This window comes from Mchenga conophoros, linkage group LG4 (assembly GCF_057382185.1).
Source record: "Mchenga conophoros isolate Kocher_MC1m ecotype Shallow Benthic linkage group LG4, M_conophoros_male_GT1.1, whole genome shotgun sequence".
NCBI classification, from domain to species: domain Eukaryota; kingdom Metazoa; phylum Chordata; class Actinopteri; order Cichliformes; family Cichlidae; genus Mchenga; species Mchenga conophoros.
The window spans coordinates 7,256,861-7,276,487 of record NC_140529.1 but is presented as its reverse complement, the minus strand read 5'-3'; the positions used below and the strand labels follow the sequence as shown (position 1 = coordinate 7,276,487).

Here is a 19,627-nt window from a genome sequence, read left to right as displayed (position 1 = left end):
AGATGGAGCTGACGTTTCTTTCATTGGTGAATATCTGAACAAACGGATTGAGCATGTCATCTTCAGTGTTGGGTAAGTTACTTTTAAAAAGTAATTAATTACTAATTACTTAGTCAATATTGTATTTGGGATTTTTCTTGTTGTTGCCTCTCCTGTTGTTACGTTAGTCATTACTAAAGGAGGTGACGTTCAGAATGGTTTTGGATCTTAACTTGAAGCTGAACTTTGCTTCCTAACACTGTTGCACTGTGATAATCAAACATTTAGGTTTGCATTGAATGTAACAAACATGGGCAGTCTTTACTGATTTAGAGACATCACATTTTAAACATGTCCAGGAAAAGAGATGGAGCACATGAAGGAAAGTTTTTCTCACACATATGGGTCCTGCAAGATGATAATGTGCTGCCTGAATGACAGATTTTCTAACCTTGGAATGCAGTGCGATTTGCTCAATCACCACTAAAATACACTAATGTGAGAGTGCCAGAAACTGCAGTACCTACAGTGGCCACTTGAAACCAGCTCAAAATGCAAATTAATCCCCAAACACTCTTTAAAACAGCTTATTAATATTAAAAACTATGTACGTAGTCTGATATGATTTCCTCCTTGTGCACAGAAACACATTTTTTGATAGTCCACCAAACTGGACTTAAATTTAGGGACATGTCTGCTTTGACAGGTATGTCATCACATACACCTGGCACCGGTAGCTGTTAACCTAACTACCTCTTATTAGAATTGCTGAACATGAACATGTTTGTAATATTAATATCTTTTGAAAGATATTTTATGGAAAAACCTCAACCAGTAATAATGCATGAAAATCTGGTATCGTACTGGTCTATTATTTAGCACAATTAGGACTTTATTTGTCTCTCTGCATTGGAACCATTCAATTTATTGAGGCTACTGTACAACAAAGTTTAGAAGTATTAGCTGATGACTTAAAACTCCACCCTGTGGTCTACTTAGTACCACTTTCTTTCTGCATCCAAATAAGTTTTGAATGATAAGTTTCACTATGCTCTTCTATTTAAATGCAAACATCCCTCACTGACAGAAAAAAGACTATATTTGGTAAAGATGTGCATCTTCAACTGCTTGATATGCAACCTCAAGCAGTTTTGTTAGCAGTGGAAGAAAAAGTCTTAATGTACATTATTGTTATGTCTGTGTTGGCAGATGTGTGGACTGCAGAGAGTTTGGACCCAAATGCAGACAGCTGAACAGAACAAACCCTTAATGTATCAGTTGATTGAAACTGACTGAATAAACTGATGTAAGATGAAGCTATACATTTGAGTTATAGTTGAGTTTTTTGTTCTAACCGCTACAGGTTGTAACAGCATGTGCCGTCCTCCACAACATCTGCCTCGGTGCTGGTGACATTGCAGCCCGAGAGGATGAGCCTGAGGAAGATGGAGCAGAGGCTGAGGAGGGGGAGGCTGGTTCAGAGGCAGTTAGTGGTGCTCTTTGGCGCCACTATTTGGCGCCACTCCAGGGCAGAGGTGTCTGCCCAGGAGGAGGTACCACCACCAGACCACGACTACTGTTAACAGGCAAGTGAAAATTTATCTAGGAGTCGTGTGTTTTTTTTAATATAGCACTTTGTCAAACTGTTGTCTGCTAAAGAGTTACTAGTATTATACTAGTAGCAATATAGCATCTCCCATGTCCTGCTTTCATATTTCTGACAATATCTTAGTGGTATGGCAGCCATCTCTTGAGCCAGCCCTGCAAACCCTGTGGATGGATGATGCAGTGGACAGTGGGAAGAAACATCCAAGCTGTGTGATTCTCTACTGACCAGAAAAGACAAACCGCAGGTCTCAGTTGCAGCACCCTATCCATGTCTGATCTTGCTTTGGCAGATCCAGCAACACTGCCAGAGACTTCCTTGAATCTATTAAAGTAGCTAAAGAAACGGTAAAGGAGCAGGTAGCTCAGGTTAAACTGTGTGAACAATTGTAAATAGCAGTAAATATTTTCCCCCCTGTCTTCAAATATTGTTGGTGTATTGCAAATATTCTTGTTTTATTGTTATTTACTTTGTCATTGAATAAATATCCATTTAAAATTAAAGTTAGTGTTTATGTTTCTGTTTATGCATGTTGAAAATACCTATAATAAAATGAGTTTAATGTTTGTTTTAATCAATTTATTGATAACATAAAACTTTTAAACTTACAAAACAAATATAACAATGTAATAAAAACATTCCAATACGGTCTCATTTTGCGACTAATCATTCAAGAATGGAAAAAGTCTGTCCATCTTTTCCCTCCTCTCTCCTCTCCTCAGCCTCTGTTTGATGCATCATAATCTCTCTGATGAGGTCAAGCAGCTTATCGTCCTCATCCTTTCTGTCATGGTCCTGAGTCTGAGGACTCAGTGTTTTGTGTTTCCTTATGCTTTTGTTCATTCCGAGTGTGTATTCTGTTGTGACTTTGCCATTTGTTAGGTTTCTGTTCTTTGCCTGCCTGCTCCCACTCTCTGTGTTCCCTCTGTCTGTCCATGGTGTTATTGTGCCTGCTCATGAGTCTGCCTGTCAAGTTCAGTGTCCTGTCTGGTTTTCTGTGTCTGTTAGTTTCCTGTTTTATTCTGAAAGTTCATGTCTTATGTCAGTGTGTTCAGTTTTACCTCTCCCTGTCTCGTTAGCCTAATTGCTCCCAGCTGTGTCTCCCTCCTGTGGCCCATTCCCCTGATTACTGGTGTGTGTATTTAAGCCCTGTGTGTTCTCCTGCCTGTTGCTGGTTTGTCTGTGTTACTTCGTGTCAGTCTGCGTTCCCCTGCGTTCCCCTGCGTTCCCCTGCGTTCCCCTGCGTTCCCCTGCGTTCCCCTGCGTTCCCCTGCGTTCCACGGTGTCCTGTTCCTCGTCTGCGTCTCTCTGCTTCTCATCCCCTTTGTCGTATGCTCCCAGGTCTGTTATTTTTAGTTCTCCCAGTTTAGGTGTCTTCAGTTATTTGTCATGCCCCACTGCTTGTTTGCCACTACACCTTTGTTAATAAACCTCACCAGCATTTCATCCACTGCCTGCATCTTGGGTCCTTCTTCCAACTCCACACGGCTCGCCTCGACAGCCGTGACACTTTCTCCTCTTCTCCATGTTGTGGGTGGCTCCCGCCCTTCCTCATCAGTGTCCTCTTCCCTCTTATTTTGTTCACACACTGCTGTGCTTGGTCCTGGAGTGTCCTCAGGGATAGAGGAAATTTGGACAGGGGGCCTAATGGGAGGCCTCTGTGGCTGACTCCCTCTCCTGACCCTGGATACTTGCAATCCTAAAGGCAGAGGAAATCAGAAATGACAGTTGACAAATGATAACAACACAACAACTCTTAGTAAATGCACATTTATTAACGTGTGTTCTTACAAATTATCTTCTTGATAGCAACATACTTTGTATTTTTTCTTTAAATTACCCCATTTTTTTCCCGACCTGCAAGGAGGTGAATTTCCCCTGCAGGGTCACCTTCTCCAGAATTGTCCTGATCACACACAAAAAAAAGGAGAAGAGAGAAAACCATGGCAACTACGTTAATCCCTAAATCCAAAGGTTTTCACAGCAGGACACAAGAGGAATACCGTCTGGACATCACAGGTTCTGTACAGCATAAGGGTTAATAAAACCGTACTTATAAGCAGGGGTGCACATAAGTGGTCCGCAGGTGCGCATTCGCTGTCAAAATAAAAGACCCGCACCATATAAGAAGTTGCAACGCACGTTTGCGTACATAAGACTTTCCGGAGGAGGACAGTTGTTTAGACCTCTTAAAGACGTCAAAGAAGTAAGCTCCTTTAAGCAATTACTTTGGTGTTCCTCCACCTCCAAAGAAATGTCAGAAGGAGTCCGAACCGCAAAAGAAGCACGTAGTCTCAGAAAAGTGGTTGCAGCAGGTGAGCTGGCTTCAAACAAATGATGAACGCACAGAGATGTGGTGCAGAATGTGCCGTGAAAATCCCACTCTAGCGGACAAAAACAGCTTTTTATATGTACACAAACACGCGTTGCAACTTCTTATCTGGTGCGCGTCTTTTATTTTGACAGCGAATGTGCACCTGCGGACCACTTATGTGCACCCCTGCTTATATGATGAATATGATGTGTGCTTTGATTTATTGATTTATTCTTGTACGTCCATGCCACAGTGGCCGAATTCTTCACCCCAGAGAGGAGGTGATCAATTTCTCCTTTCATTTTAATAAATTGAGCCATTTTGTCTTTGTTCCCTAAAACATATCACAAAGGTTAACTTGAAAAAAATCGAAATTAGTTGTGTTAAGCGGCAATTCACTAGCTGGGACCACATCCTCAGTAACGTTGGGCGATGAGGGATGAGGAAGTGTGAACTGATGCTGCAGTTTGGGACTGCCGACGGCAGATCCCCATGTACTAATGTTAAGGTTCAAATATTGAGGAAGGAGAGTACAAACAACCATGGTCCAACAAGAGCTTGGTCAAACAATTGATTTTAATGAAATACACGCGTGGGGGGACCAGCTCCGTTCGCAGACAGCACTGATCTCCGACTAATCAAAGCATAGGCAGATATTTTATACCATCAGGGTTTGAATTTAATGACGCCCCCTCATGCGTCATCAGATACACTTCATACATAGGTCACATCAAAACCACAATGACTTTTAACACAGTTTAAAAAGGAACATTGTCTCTATCTTCATGGCAGATGTTTCCTGTCAACCTTTTGACTGCTGCTTCTCGAAAACCCACAGTTACAAGCAAACATGATTAACCTCTCACCTATAAATGAACCCACTAACTGTATGTGTGTTTCGTCCTTAAATGCTCTCTCATCTCACCCGTTGCACTTCTGACCTTTCACCAGAACAGAGGCTCATCCTTACATGTAATCCTCAGAATAACCTGCACTTAGACTCTGCTTTCGATTTCACTTCTGCAAAAGGCACGCTCTGCAAACCTGCAATTTCCTGTCAGCCTGCAACTTAGTCTTTCTGAAAGACACACACTGTTTAAACATCTGAATGCAATATCAATGCTGTAGATTATATTATTAATGCAACAATAATGATGATGATTATTAACAATAGCAGCAAAATAATTTCCCTGATCTCCACACTAATGAGAAATGAATGAAGGAAAGGAAAAGAGGAGAAGAGAGGGAAAAATGGGGGGATGAAAATGAGAACAGCAGGTATTTGAGAAGGGGGGCTTTTATAGCCTGAGGCCGGAGGGGCGTGAAGGAGGCGTGGTCACACGCCTGAAATTCAGATGAAATCTCCACTACATGAAAAACTGCAGGACCCACCATACAAGCTATTTTACTGGCAATTTTTACAAAGATTATTTTTATTAAAAATAACCATAAGCAAAAGCACAAAGTCTAAAACCACAACCACTACAAAAATGTAACTTTTTTACCACCAGTACAAAATGCTGTGATTGCAGCCATTCCCGAACTTTCTGTGAATGGTACTCATGGCCATTGATCAGTGGTTGCTGATCAAGGGTCATGAGAATTTGCATAATTAAAATTAAGGATCTGACCTCCCAGCCCATTGTTCCTTCAGTGGGCTGGTTTCAGTCATTATGCAAATGTCCTGTTTATAAGATTGGAAACCTGCAGTCAGCTGAGACTGAAGAAGTCACCTGGACGAGTGACGAAACGTTTCTCCCACAAAACGCTACGTCCAGATGAACAGAATCAACTTTTGGAGATTTTGTACCACCAGATTTTCATATATGTACATTTGAAAGTGTATTCCTCTCCCGCTTTCACTCCCACTACGTCCGCCATTGTTATACGCAAAATTCTTCTTCTTCTACTAAATTTATGCAAAAGGTGACTCCACCTATGTTAGAAGCATTTGAATTGCTCTGGCTTTCCATCCACAAATTAATTTAAATCTCTGTCATTTCAGATACAAAGCAGCAACATTCAGCTGTAGTTTAGCGATCTTTCTGCTTCTGTTTTGGCTCTCAATCAAAGAAGAAATCATCATGTGGGATGTTTTTATTATTTTTGTTTGTTTGTTTTGCTATTTAACTCAAAGCTTACAACCTTTAGTTGTCTCATTAATTAATAACTCGCTTTGCTGCTTTCTTTACAAGCATCATGTGATTTCCATGTATATGAGGTAGTTTTGAATGTGTAAAAAAAGCTGTGAAAATGCAACCTCAACCCCAAATCATGGATTAACTATGATTACCCAAGTTTTATGGAAAAGGCCACTTCAGTTTTAAAGTAACACCTCATGTCACGCGAAAACAAAACATCTGGGAAACAAAGTATTTGGCATCATCATGCTGGAAATGATTAAAACCCATTTTTAAAGCTATGGAACTCCAGCTAACCATGGTGGGAGGGAGGAAACTTGTAACGTCGATGAACCTGACCATTTTTTAAATTATATTTTTGCTATTTAAATTGTTATTCAAATTAGTATTTAAATGAATCCTAGAGTGCTTTGATGACTCATCCATGAGGTCATAAAAGAACCCAGAACAGCACCTAAAGAACTACAGACCTCACATGCTTGCGTTGTGGTCAATGATTTTTTTTTTTGTGCCTGTCCCGTTTGGCTCTTTTGCCATCAGAATTATTGTCTAAAGGCAAAGAAAGATGCCCAACGGATTTAATTTACCAAATGAACCATCCCAGCCTTGCCGTAATGGTCTATTTGATTCACCTTTTATTGTTTTTTTTTGTTTTTTTTCCCTTGCTAGATACGGGACAGACTTGAATGAGGAAAAGAAAAAGGAGAAAGAAAGAGGGAGAAAGGGCAATAAACAAAAACCAACAAAACAAGCAGACAAAAAATACATATATCAATCACCTGGATCACCTGTTAAGAGCAATAGAATAAACAACATCACGATGATATATGGGAATATAACAGTAAATACTAAATATTAAACATTATTGTGCAGCACGTAAGATCGACAGCGCACAGTGTGCTTTGAGGTAGGAGCCAAAAAGGGTGTCGTTTGTGTGTGTGAGCACCCGTGTGTACACCTGTGAGCATGGACGCGCTTGTATTTAAAAGGTTCCTTCATGTAATGATCTGCTAGAGGGTGTGGGGGGGCCACAGCCCTCCCGGGCACATTGCAGTGATGTGCCCAGGAGCTCCGCCGGCAGCCAGCTGTGCCAGAGTGACCGAGCCCCAGTGGTCAATGATTTAACAATAAGAAAGAGATATTGTACGTTACCAGTCCATTAAATATACCTTATTAGTGGTAATCAGCACCATAGAAATGGGCCAATAGGGTCTCCTACAACTGCTAAGTGTATTCCTCTCCTGCTTTCACTCCCGCTTCGTCCGCCATTGTTATGCGCAAAATTCATCTTCTTCTTCTAAATTTATGCAAAAGATTCTCCCGTATGACCCGCAATGACTCCTAGGATATGGTGGACTACGAAGGATGTACCCGACCCATCCTTCAAATCTGGGGAAAAGGAAGACGCATTTGTCGTCGCATTTGGAGGACTCTTCAAATTTGGACAGCCTTCGTCACATCACTGTGATGTCATTGCTTACAGATGCGGACTTTGAAGCATGCTACCCCTGAATTTGGAAACACCCAAACCGAACAAATCCTAAACTGGGAAAAACAACTAAAACCTGAACACATGTGATGACTTGGGAACCTAAGACATGAAACATGAAACCGACCATGGACATGGACATCGACTCGCATGGAACACAGAGATACTGCATACAGATACAGATGCTGTTTTGCCCAGTGATTTGAACTACGTACTTTATTAATTGGCCATTGTCAATCACTGGCTACACCTGTCATGCAGAATGTTGTGTGACAGCAGAGCAGTGGATATTCATGATAAAAACTGCCACAAGCAGAAGAAAAAACAATGAAAGAATTTACATCAAGTGTTTTTGGTCATTTTCTGTGCAAATTATTTGACAAATTAAGAAAAGGAATTAAACCTACACCACCTGATAACTCCTCCACTGCTGCTGAAATGTAGAATTTGTAGCGGGCACTCCAGGAAGTAAGAAGGAATTGCATGCCAATGCCAATGATTCTCTGACAAAGTAATGTTTAACACACAAAATTGTAATTGTATGTAAAGATACTTGTTTCTAACTTTGGCAGTGCCATGATTGTTTTCTATTATCACATATGAACAATGAAAGTATGAGTTTTCAGGGAAAATGTTAATGCGGTTGGGGTACAAACTTTTGAGCAGTCAAAACTAAGAGTCATTAATAAGGAAATCAAAATTAAACTAAAGTAGTTCTTGAGTAAATGTGGTCAGATTCAAGGCTTTATGTAACAGAAGAAGTTCCTTCTCTGCTGACAGTTTCTTATGCCATAGGATGCAGTCCCACTCTTCTCGAGGACGCCACAGAAGCCATTAGTCGGGCAGTTTGGAATATTTTCATATTGCATCTGTCCTCCACCCACCCACAGCCACTCACCAGCCAGGTTACACAGGCCCGTCCACACCTGACAACATTGAACAGAGAGACAATTGTAAACATGGTGTATGAGTTTCTCAGCAACACGAATAAGCTGTAGGAAACTGTCCAACCTCATCAGTGGTAGCTTGTTGTGCTCTCTCCCGTGCATAGGTGTGGTCATCAGTAGTGATCAGTGTGGCCAGGTCGTAGCGATGGTTCCTGTAGGGAGAGTTGGGATCATTTGTGTCCACTGCACCCAGAGACCTGCAGTGGTTTAATGCCTCCTCCCACGTCTTATTCTCCTTCACCAAAACCAGTTTCTCATCATAACACATGAAAGAATGATCGACATCGCAACCGTCAGTCCACCATACACCATTTTTCTTATATACACAGTCTCCATTTGGACGTGGCTCTGAAAGAAGAAGAAGCAGAGAAGAAATATTAATTACTAGAAAAGCCTTTTTGTGTCTTTTTGTGTTGATCATGTATATGTGTGAAAGTTTTCTGTCCTTAACACTGAATACTTTTTTCAGTGCAGTTTCAACCTCGGCACATCTAACAAAATTGCAAAACATGCTGAAAAGCGTCAAATCTGGCCACCGACGTTGGCAAAAAGTGGCCTATGAAAAGTGCTTCAATTAAATAACAAACAAACAGACAAATAAATAAATAAATATAGTACTTTACAATACAAAGTACTCTTGTGTTAATACCAAAGAATTTGATCTTGCAATCTCTATAATAACTCAATAACTAGCTCAATAATTTGCACTTACACCTAAAAAAGTATAAGATAAATATTTGAGCTTTAAAACATGTTACTTACGAGAACTACTCCACTTGGTGAAGCTAGTTATCTCGTCTCCTCTGGACCATTTCCATGTATTTGTATTAGCTCGATATAACCCGATCCACCCTCGGCCATTAAAGAATGTGTTCTCTTGTTCATTTCTGATTGTGATCAGGTCAGTGTGGTACTTCCTGCAGAAGGTCTGGGCCTTTGTCCAACTTGTCATGTAAGTATCAGTGTAAAATGTAAAATTTGACAGATCTCCACACACAGGAGAAAGAAAAAGCAGCAGAGGGATGAGAATGAACATCTTCCTTAGGATGCCTTGACACTGTAATGAGAAGGTATGCACAGCCAGAGAAAGGAAAAGAATCACAGAGGGGAAGACTGGAGTCCGTTGCGCTGCCACAACATTTCACTGATAATGAGTCTATATATCTTTCTGAGCAATGACAATGTAGGACACAATATAGTGTTAGGAAATGTAAGGAGAAGTTTATATAATGAATAAAAATGACCTTTCAATATAAATATAATAAATAAATATCATAATTTTTTTAAAGCAAATCAATTCCTCTAACATCTGTATTTTTAAATATACATCAACTATAAATTTAAACAAGAAAAATGACATTGCATGAAGATCTGTGCACACATACTAATATATAAAATAATAAAATGATATTTGGGTGAGGTTTGGTTAGAACAAGTACTGTGTAAATGTTACTGATCTTTAGTCAAAGTAATGTTACTTTATCAAATTAATATTTTACCTAATGCATTTGCTCAATGTCATCCTACAAGAATTTCACACGCCTAAATCATGTATGGAACAAATAACTAAAAAGCTAAATTAACTTTTTTTTTTAAATAACTAACACCTGAATAATCATTCCTAGTGAAGTGAGCCACACATAAGTGAAATACTATCAGCAGGTTAAACCATTCATTACACTGTATATCAGTTTCTACAGCAGAACTCACCTTGGCAACAGATAAGGGGGAACCTCAACGTCTACTGATGATGTGAGACACTCATGTACTGTGAAAGACCTGTCAAAGCTTTTCTTTAGCATAGGTGACTCCACTTATGTTAGAAGCATTTGCATCTTTATGTCATTCCCCAGAAAGATGCAAAGCAGCAGCATTCAAATGTAGTTTAGCGATCTTTCTGCTTCTGTTTTGGCGCTCAATCAAAGAAGAAATCATCATGTGGGATGTTTTTATTATTTTTGTTTGTTTGTTTTGCTATTTAACTCAAAGCTTACAACCTTTAGTTGTCTCATTAATTAATAACTCGCTTTGCTGCTTTCTTTACAAGCATCATGTGATTTCCATGTATATGAGGTAGTTTTGAATGTGGAAAAAAAGCTGTGAAAATGCAACCTCAACCCCAAATCATGGATTAACTATGATTACCCAAGTTTTATGGAAAAGGCCACTTCAGTTTTAAAGTAACACCTCATGTCACGCAAAAACAAAACATCTGGAAAACAAAGTATTTGGCATCATCATGCTGGAAATGATTAAAACCCATTTTTAAAGCTATGGAACTCCAGCTAACCATGGTGGGAGGGAGGAAACTTGTAACGTCGATGAACCTGACCATTTTTTTTAAATTATATTTTTGCTATTTAAATTGTTATTCAAATTAGTATTTAAATGAATCCTAGAGTGCTTTGATGACTCATCCATGAGGTCATAAAAGAACCCAGAACAGCACCTAAAGAACTACAGACCTCACATGCTTGCGTTGTGGTCAATGGTTTAACAATAAGAAAGAGATATTGTACGTTACCAGTCCATTAAATATACTTTATTAGCGGTAATCAGGTTGCCTTCTGGGCGCCTCCTGGGTGAGGTGTTCCGGGCATGGCCCACCCCTGGGGTCAACCCAAGACATGCTGGAGACATTATATCTCTCAGCTGGGCTGGGAACGCCTTTGTGTTCCCCCAGACAAGCTGGAGGAGGTGGCTGGGGAGAGGGAGGTCTGGGCTTCTCTGCTTAGGCTGGATGGATGGATGGACAGTTATTATTTAAATTATGTTAGGGAAGTAAATTTTTAGCTTGTGTCACTGCTAATTGGTAATTAAGTTACTAGTTAACTAAAATAATTATTGCCAACCACATATTCCCAATAAATTTGCTGATTGGCTATAGTTCTTCTAGCTCCAGTGCTTCATTTAAACTGTATCATACACACACTGACCCAGGGTCAGTGTAAAATAAAATTCTAGATGTCTAAACAAAGTCTGGCTCCTTTAATCCTGCATGAGAAACCTCAGGATGCAGGTTTATTAGACCTGCTTTCCTACTGGCACACCTCCCACACCTGAGAGTCTGCTTACAGCTCGTACATCATGCAAAGGCTGACAGACTCTTGGGAATAATGTAAATGATCAGTGAATTAGGTTAACACTAAACATTTTCTGTCCTTAGAGCAGAACAACAAAACCTGTGTATGCTTAAATTAGACTTTGCCCTCCTCTCTTTGTTGTGTCCCTGTGTCAACAGCACTATTTTTACAATTAGCTGAATCTGTTATTTGTAAACATATTTTTTATTCAGGTGTAGGAAAAATACGTAAGAGTACGCACTCCAGGACTGCTAAAATGAAGGCGGTGCAGGGGTTGTACTGGAATAATGGCTGATCAAAGGTACTATACTTAATTTGGACCACTGGACCAGCCACATCAGCCTTTTGTGAGGTCAGTCTGAAAGGGAATACAAAAATTAAGTGCAGCTTCCTGAGAAGTGGACTATACACACAGAAACACGTGGTCAGTCATACAGTTGTTGAAAACTTGCTGTAATTTTAAACAGATTTGCAACTCTAACTAATGTCTGTCTCTCTGTTAGCCCTGCGAAAGACGTGACCTGTCCAGACTGACTGTACCTATGACGACTGGGACAGGCTGTAGCCCCCCCCCACCCTCCCGCTGTGACCCTGGATTAAATAGGCAGAAGACAGTAGATGCATAGACTGACTTTTTTTAAATGGCTCTAGAAATCTGAGGTATTAACTGTTATTGTGTTCTTGGATTTTGTGGCATTAATATTAGAGCCAGCAATCTTTCTACAGAATCCCTACTATAAGCCATCTTCCCAGTGTTATGTGTGTCCCACCTAACACTGGGACAGAGGCAGGGTACATTCTGTCATTACTGATTCTAAGATGGTCTTTATAGAAATCCTGTTTGGTTTTTTACATTTTCTGTCCCTTTTACAGTTTGCCAGAGCAGCTCTTCACAGTCACTGTCCACATGGGTCAGTGGGAACAACAAATGCTCTGCTAATGTGTGATTCAGACCAGCAGCATCTAGCAAGGTCCGGACCACGTTTCCTTCTCCATGCTGGAGTTTTTTGTTTGTCTGTAACTGGAGAATCTGATTTTTGTTGAGGGTTTTTGAAGCTCTCTGTGCTGGAGGAACAGCCTCACACTTGCAGAGGTCATCTAAACACCCTCCCACCCTTGCTTTTATGTGGTAGATTTCAATGTCTGCTGTTATACAACAACTTAACACACTCTACAGATCCCTGATTCATTTATGACGGCTGTTTGAATCAGTCATATTTTAGGTATTACCTTTCAACAAAGACGTTTGGTGGATGTTTCTTTACAGTTTGATAATGGACCACATGCTCAGCATCTTCTTTCTTGTTTATTATTCATACACCGTAGTAGAGAGATAGAGATAACCCTATTGTCATTGCACAGTCATAACTAGTACAATAGCACAACGAATATGGAAACTGACCCATGTCGGCACTACACACAACACAACATAACACAGCACTGTAACTTTGCTTAATAAAGAAAAAGAATGAGTGTGTGTTTTTTACTGCACATTGTCATTATTATTATTTTCATTGTTGTTTGTCCATTCAGTCCTTGTACAACTGTGGCAAGAGCTTGGTCTGTATTGCCAGCAGTATTCGGACTTGTTTCTGTTGGATGTCCACGGTCAGAGCTGCCTTTGTTTGTTGTTTGGGCATAGTCATAGTTTTTTCTTTTTGTTGTTGTTGTTTTTTTTAAGGTGTAGCTAGATGGTGTGGGGCTTCCACTTGGGTGGCCTCAGGATTTCATCTTTGCTTCTTATTAAAAAGCTGGCTGACCATACGTTAAGGAGACTGGTAGAATTATTATGTACACAGAATTTACTGAATGTGAATTCTAAAAGATGATAAAATGATTACTTCGAGTAAATATCATGACTTGATAATTAAAATATCATGACTGTAATTCATGTTTTGAGCACAGTGTATGAAAGTGGACAAAGTATCAAGTACATGTATTTGTTACACTACAGTACTTCATTGAATGTAATGTGTTTAAGGCTTCTTGTAACATAAGAACTTCCTTTTGAGCTGGCAATTTCTTATACCAAAGGATGCAGCACCGTTCTTCTCAAGGACACCACAGAAGCTTTCAATTAGGCAGCGTGGGATATCCACATATTGCATCTCTTCTCCACCCACCCACAGCCACTCACCCGCCAGGTAATGTAGGACTGTCCACACCTATCAGACAGATACATATAAAAACTTATAAACTAGTATGAGTTCTCAAAAATATGAACAGGGTACAGAAAACTACCCAACCTCATCAGTGTTAGCCTCTTGTGCTCTCTCTTGTGCGAAGGTGTCAGATTTGATGCGCTTTCGTCTGCAGTGTGAACATAGCCATAATCCACTGGATCACAAAATAGGTGTCATCAGGACATTACAACAAAATCCAGGGTGTCCTGGATGTGGTGTTCAGAGCTGCCCACCAGCGGGTTGAGGATCGAAGCCAGAAACTTGGAGATGTTATAGGTGACCGAGTTGATCATGCAGACAATCGGACTTAGAGGTGCACCCTGTTTATGTATTTTTGGTAAACCATACAGGCTTGGTGTAGATTCCCCTGGGTCAGCTGAGACTGAAGAAGTCACTTGGATGAGTGATGAAACGTTTCTCCCACAAAACACTACGTCCAGATGAACAGAATCAACTTTTGGAGCTTCTGTATTTCACAGGGAGAGACAAGAAAAAGAACTAACTTCTGTCAGAGATGGAGAAAGATAAGAAAGAGGACAGGAGAGAAAGAAGAGATGTTAGATTTAAAGATAAGGAGTGTTTTTAAACCAGATATTGTGCCGGAAAATGTGACATTATCTTTTTTATTATATTATGAAATGTGCTGCAAATCAAACTCAAGTGGATTAACTGCTATTTAAACACTGCATGAAAATATTCTGCAGTTTAGTGCAGGATAAACAAGTTTGCTGTACTGTGATAGATTCAAAGTAAAGAACAGTGATTGACTGGTACACAGTGGCTGTGGTGGTCGGTTACATCAAGTGCAGCAGAGATCGATATGAATTTTATCAGATTATGGCTAAGATCTGTTGACTGATGCCTATGTAAAAATTGCCTTTTTCAGGAAACACAAAATGGGTTAAAAATTTAAAACTGCAGCAATGGAGGTTGAAAGCATTGAAAGCTGGTGCTACTAATTCTGCTGAGTTCTTTTATGAGAGAAGGCAATGCAAACTTAACATATGACTTTATCTTTGTTTTATTCAAGCAGTCAAAGGTTGGAGTTAAAAACGGCAGTCTCTTTGATTCCAGGATGATCTAAAAGAGCACCACACGCAGACAGTAAATGCTTTTAGTTACGTGTGATAAACAGGATACTAAGGTCAAGAGTTGGTCAAGAGTTGGAGGAAAGCCACAGATCTCCTTATTTGGCTAAGATCCAGCGCTTCAGCTCACATTTCTTTCTCTGCAGCTTTCTGAGCATCTCCTTATTTGGAGATAAGCCTTCTGCCAGCAACGCCCCATTACTATGGCAACCATCTTTTGCCCTCTGGTCAGAATAAGGGAGAGTGCACACCAGCAGCACCTGATTTCCCACGTGTGGGACTAATAAAGGTTATCTTATCTTATCTTATCTTATTTATGGCCTCGTTGTCTTGTAGGTACTAAAACTCCCATCCACATTCTTGTGTAGGGATCTCAGTGTGTTGATATCAGAGTGAGTGAAGACTATTCTACACTGTGTGCAGTAAAAGACAAAACACAAATATGCAATGCTATTTATGAGATATTATACTTACAGATAAAAATAAATCCCAACGATTCGTACAGGTCTTTGTTGGGTTACTTTTGTTGTTGTTGTTGGGTTAATATTTGAGAGAGAGAAGACGAATATGCTCCAAGTGTAACATGCTAATTATGAGATATTAGCCTTAAGGATAAAAATAAATGCCAGCATGTTCTGACTTCTCTGGATTACTTACAAACAACCCCTCTGTCTGCATAAAAGCAGTGTTGGAATACACTGTGGTACCATGCCGTTGTGAGCATCAGTTGGACAGTATTGTATTGCAGAAAGTAGTGTGTTGCTACAAAAATGGTGAGAAAAAAGCAATTAACAATGGAAGAGAGACAGACCATCATAAGACTTAAAAATGTAAGTCACAAAGAAATTCCAAAGAAAGTCAAGGTGTCAGTGAATACAGTTTCTTTCACCAAAAACACTCAGAAACTCAGACAGGAAGAGGTCTGGCAGACAGTCACCAGCTTGTTCCTCAGAGTTTGTCTTTTCCTGGAATGCCTGCGCTGTCACCAGTTCCTCACATTGCTCAGTCAAGCTTATTACCAAGATTTGTGACCAGTAAGCTCTCCAACTCTCCTACCTCACGTAATCCACATTTGCCACTCTTTTTCCTTCCCGTAGACCGTTTGAGTTCTCCTCCAGTTCCCACACGATCCCTGAACTATGTTAATGTTTCTCCTTCACTGTAAATAAACCATCTGCACTGTCATCTAATGTGCCCGTGTGGTCTGCTATCTGGGTCCACCTGAGTTGTCTCATAACACTGTTTGGGGTGAGATAAGGAAGACAGGATAAAGACATGCTGTGTAAGAGAGCCAGAGATTAATAACAAGTATGATTCAATGCAGAGAGGTCTATGAACACAGAGTGAGTGAGAAAGGTGACTGGAAAGGAAAAACTCAGTGCATCATGGGAAACCCCCAGCAGTCTACGTCTATTGCAGTCACCTGGTCCAGCCCTAACTATATGCTTTAGAAAAAAAGCTTTAAGCTAAAGTTTGAAGCCTAATCTTGAAAGTAGAGATAGTGTCTGTCTCCCGAATCCAAACTGGAAGCTGGTTCCACAGAAGAGGGGCCTGAAAACTGAAGGCTCTGCCTCCCATTCTACTTTTAAATACTCTAGGAACAACAAGTAGGCCTGCAGAGCGAGAGCGAAGTGCTCTAATAGGGTGATATGGTACTACAAGGTCATTAAGATAAGATGGGGCCTGATTATTTAAGACCTTGTATGTGAGGAGCAGGATTTTGAATTCTGGATTTAACAGGAAGCCAAAACATCTCTCTTTCTAGTCCCTGTCAGGACTCTTGCTGCAGCATTTTGGATTAGCTGAAGGCTTTTCAGTGAGTTTTTTGGACATCCAACTTGAATGAATGTTGGATGAATGAATACCTTATAAGGTAGCAACTCATATCATCACTCAACTAAATTTAATCTTGACTAAGTACAACATATCCATGTGACTGCTGAAGAGCTCAGGAGCATAAAAGATGGCAAAAAATATCTTCTACCACAGGCTCTAACACTTGGAAGCATTCTCCACAAGGGCCAGAGCTGTTTTAAGACCTGTACAATATTTAGGAGGTACTTATCTTAACTGGCTTGCCAACAAAATGTCTTTTCTATGTCAATGAATTTGATATGTTGTCTTTGTGTCTGTTTATTCTTCTGCCTGTCTCAGTTTCTGCTTGCTAACAGAACTGTCATTTTAAGGAAAATGCTTTGAATATGTTGTTAGTTTTGATCAGATATGTTTCCTTAAATTATCTAATTTATTATTATTATTTATTTATTATTATTATTATTATTTACAAAATATTGGATTCAATGTAGAAGGTGTAAAAATGAAGAAAACACTTGCTAATTAACCACTAATTAACTTGCGGTTGCCATCAAAATGCCTGTTGACAGATCAGAAAGCATTACTACAGTATAGCATATTTATTCATATTTTTTAATATTGTGAATTCTTGACCCTGATGTGCTATGAATCCCCCAAAATATTTAACATACTTAAAGCAACTTTTTTGTTATTGTTTTTTTTTTTAAATTTTGCTACCTTATGCTGATTACACATGTTAACTTCAGTACTGTTTTAAATGAAGAACGTTTTAATTTTTATGTTGTGTTATTATTTTTAAACACAAGGCCTGACCATTTCTGTCAAGCCAGTGAACTTGCATAAGTGGTTGAAAGACTGAATACAGTAGATCCCTCGCCATGTCCCATGACAACGTCTATTAAGCATTTTTATTCATCTTTTCATGCCTAAAGATGACTAAAAATGCTTAAGAAGAAAATTAAGGTTGTCATAATTCATGCATGACAGGGTTAACTGAGTTAGAAGTTAGCAGGGAGTTAGCTCGCTAGCTTCCAGCTAAAGGGATTTATGAAACAAATTCAAACGTACAGCTCTGCTATCACTTCCAACATAAATGAAGACAGGAAAGTAAACAGCAGTGACGTTTGTAGGGTTACTGAAGTTGGACTAGCTGGTATATAATGATGTGCTATGTGACCGCTAGCGCGACAAAGCCATGTTAGCATAACATAAACAGTAAAGCTGGAGGACGAACGCTAATGAACGGAGGACTTTTTTCAATTCTATAAAAGTTAATATGAGGGTTCCCAATGGTTAGGGGCAAATGTAATCACATGGCAGGATGCTGTAAACAGACCAAACATCAGTCAGGAGTAGGGTTGCCAACTCCCTGAAAAATAAATAAGGGACACCTCGTGGCCAGGGCCGGGCGACCCAGTTGTCTTCACCCTTCCCAGTTTGGTGAATTTTCTAGCTCTTTTTTTGTGTGTGAAATTATTTTTTTAACCATTTGACTTGAAGTTGATTTAAGTAGATGCATATTCTATTCTTTGTGATATGAACACATGTGAAACAAATGATCATTTAGCCATTTATTTTTAGCTCAAAATGACAACATTAACACAGTAAAACAGGTCTCTTTCTTAAACAGAAGCCTGTCATGCTTAACTTTTGAGAATATAAGTAAATCTTTCTTTAAAAGAACTCTGTCCTGCTTAACTTAAAATAATAGAAAACAATAGAAAGAAAAATATTCTTGTAACAGTGCACATTTAGTGCATTTAGTACAATTGGCTTCAGTTGAGGTATTATTTCAGCTTTTCTAATGCTAATCAGCTGCTCCTGTTTGTAAACCCACTTGTTCCCATGATTATGCATCATAACTCATCATCATTATTCATCTATGTATTACTTTTATGTATTAGTCATCTATTTGTTGTAATCATCTATCCTTGCAGTTGTTTATTACGCAAAATAAATTATATTATCACACTTCTGGCCACATAGCGCTGATATTCACTGCACATGCCCATATTAACGTTTTCCAGCCAGGTGTTTTCCTTTTCCCATTCTTCCCTTTCTCTGAGGGGAACAAACATTGCTGCTCTAATGCTGGGCTCACACTGTGCGGTTTTTGGCCCATTTTGAGCCGATTTTTGAGTGATCGGACCGATTTTGGCCTTCATCGTGCGTCGTGTAGTATACGTGGGGTAAAGAGAAGTGATTAACACCTCACGACCAGCTCCCGATCATCAATCGCTCGTGAGGGTCTCACCACAGGCGCTCACACTGCTCACGCGCAAACACGTAAACGTCGGTGAAAAAGACGGAGCAGCACGGCTGTGCAGCGTGTGATCTGGACACAAGCGATGGAGGCACAACTTGTAGAACTTTGGAAAGCTCATCCGAGCCTTTTCGATGTGGCATCACAAAATTATCACGACCACAACAACCGTGAAAATAGTTGGATCTACACTGCTGCTCAATTACAGCTGCCTGATCAATGTTTTTCATTAGCAATTTAGCAAAGTTGATGGTGGTTGTGTGTCTGTGTGAGTGAAAGACAGAGAGAGCGACAGATTTTCTGTTATAACCTTCATTTTATGGAGGCACAGTGTGAGCACTCAGGTCGCATCAGAGCATCGGGCGGTATAGTGTGAGACCTGCATCGTGACCTACCAACTTCTAACCTCTGCGAGTCAATCGTGCAGTTTGAGCAGGAGCTGAATAACGTGACTGAAAAAATCGCACAGTGTCTGCCCAGCTTTAGGTGTACTGTCGTCCGAGACTTGCACCGCAGTGTCGGCGTTTGTTTCCCTGTTGGCCATGCTTCTTGTTGTGGTCATCTGTTGTCTTCCGGTATTTTCTCCGCAAGCGACCTTTCCTTGACCAATGAGATGAGCGGTAATCTGAATTGTCATACTCGAATTGTCATAAGTGTGCTGTCAGCTCATTGGTCACAAAGCAGGAGAGGGGCTGGGAATTATGTTTTCAAACAAAGCG

The 19,627-nt window shown here is 40.0% G+C and overlaps 2 protein-coding genes across 4 annotated transcripts in view; both read right to left on the bottom strand.

Moving 5' to 3' along the window:
• Positions 1-7,820: 7,820 nt before the first annotated feature.
• Positions 7,821-9,512, bottom strand: LOC146575434 (macrophage mannose receptor 1-like). The gene is made up of 3 exons (XM_085272553.1): positions 9,239-9,512; positions 8,541-8,824; positions 7,821-8,455 (listed from the first exon to the last, which is right to left on the bottom strand). The coding sequence occupies exons 1-3, from the start codon at positions 9,510-9,512 to the stop codon at positions 8,267-8,269; spliced, it is 747 nt and encodes a 248-aa protein (XP_085128679.1). The 3' UTR covers positions 7,821-8,266.
• Positions 9,513-12,859: 3,347 nt separating this feature from the next.
• Positions 12,860-19,627, bottom strand: part of LOC146575433 (beta-1,4 N-acetylgalactosaminyltransferase 2-like) — a 37,626-nt gene continuing 30,858 nt past the window's right edge. The window contains exons 13-15 of one of the 3 annotated variants that reach the window (XR_014892121.1): positions 13,806-14,208; positions 13,599-13,724; positions 12,860-13,314 (exon numbers count right to left, since the gene is read on the bottom strand). Coding sequence is in view for 1 of the 3 variants with exons in the window: in XM_085270151.1 (XP_085126277.1) it covers positions 14,173-14,208 (36 nt within the window). In the remaining 2 variants the exon portion in view is untranslated. Of the gene's footprint in view, positions 14,209-19,627 lie in introns of all 3 variants that reach the window. The other 2 variants (XR_014892120.1, XM_085270151.1) reach the window with 2 other exon arrangements.

Coding starts and splice junctions, on each gene's coding strand:
- LOC146575434 (XM_085272553.1), bottom strand. CDS start 9,512: ATGTTCATTCTCATCCCTCTGCTGCTTTTTCTTTCTCCTGTGTGTGGA. Junction 8,825..9,238: donor CACCAAGTGGAGTAGTTCTC/GTAAGTAACATG, acceptor TTCTTCTTTCAG/AGCCACGTCCAAATGGAGAC. Junction 8,456..8,540: donor AACAAGCTACCACTGATGAG/GTTGGACAGTTT, acceptor CAATGTTGTCAG/GTGTGGACGGGCCTGTGTAA.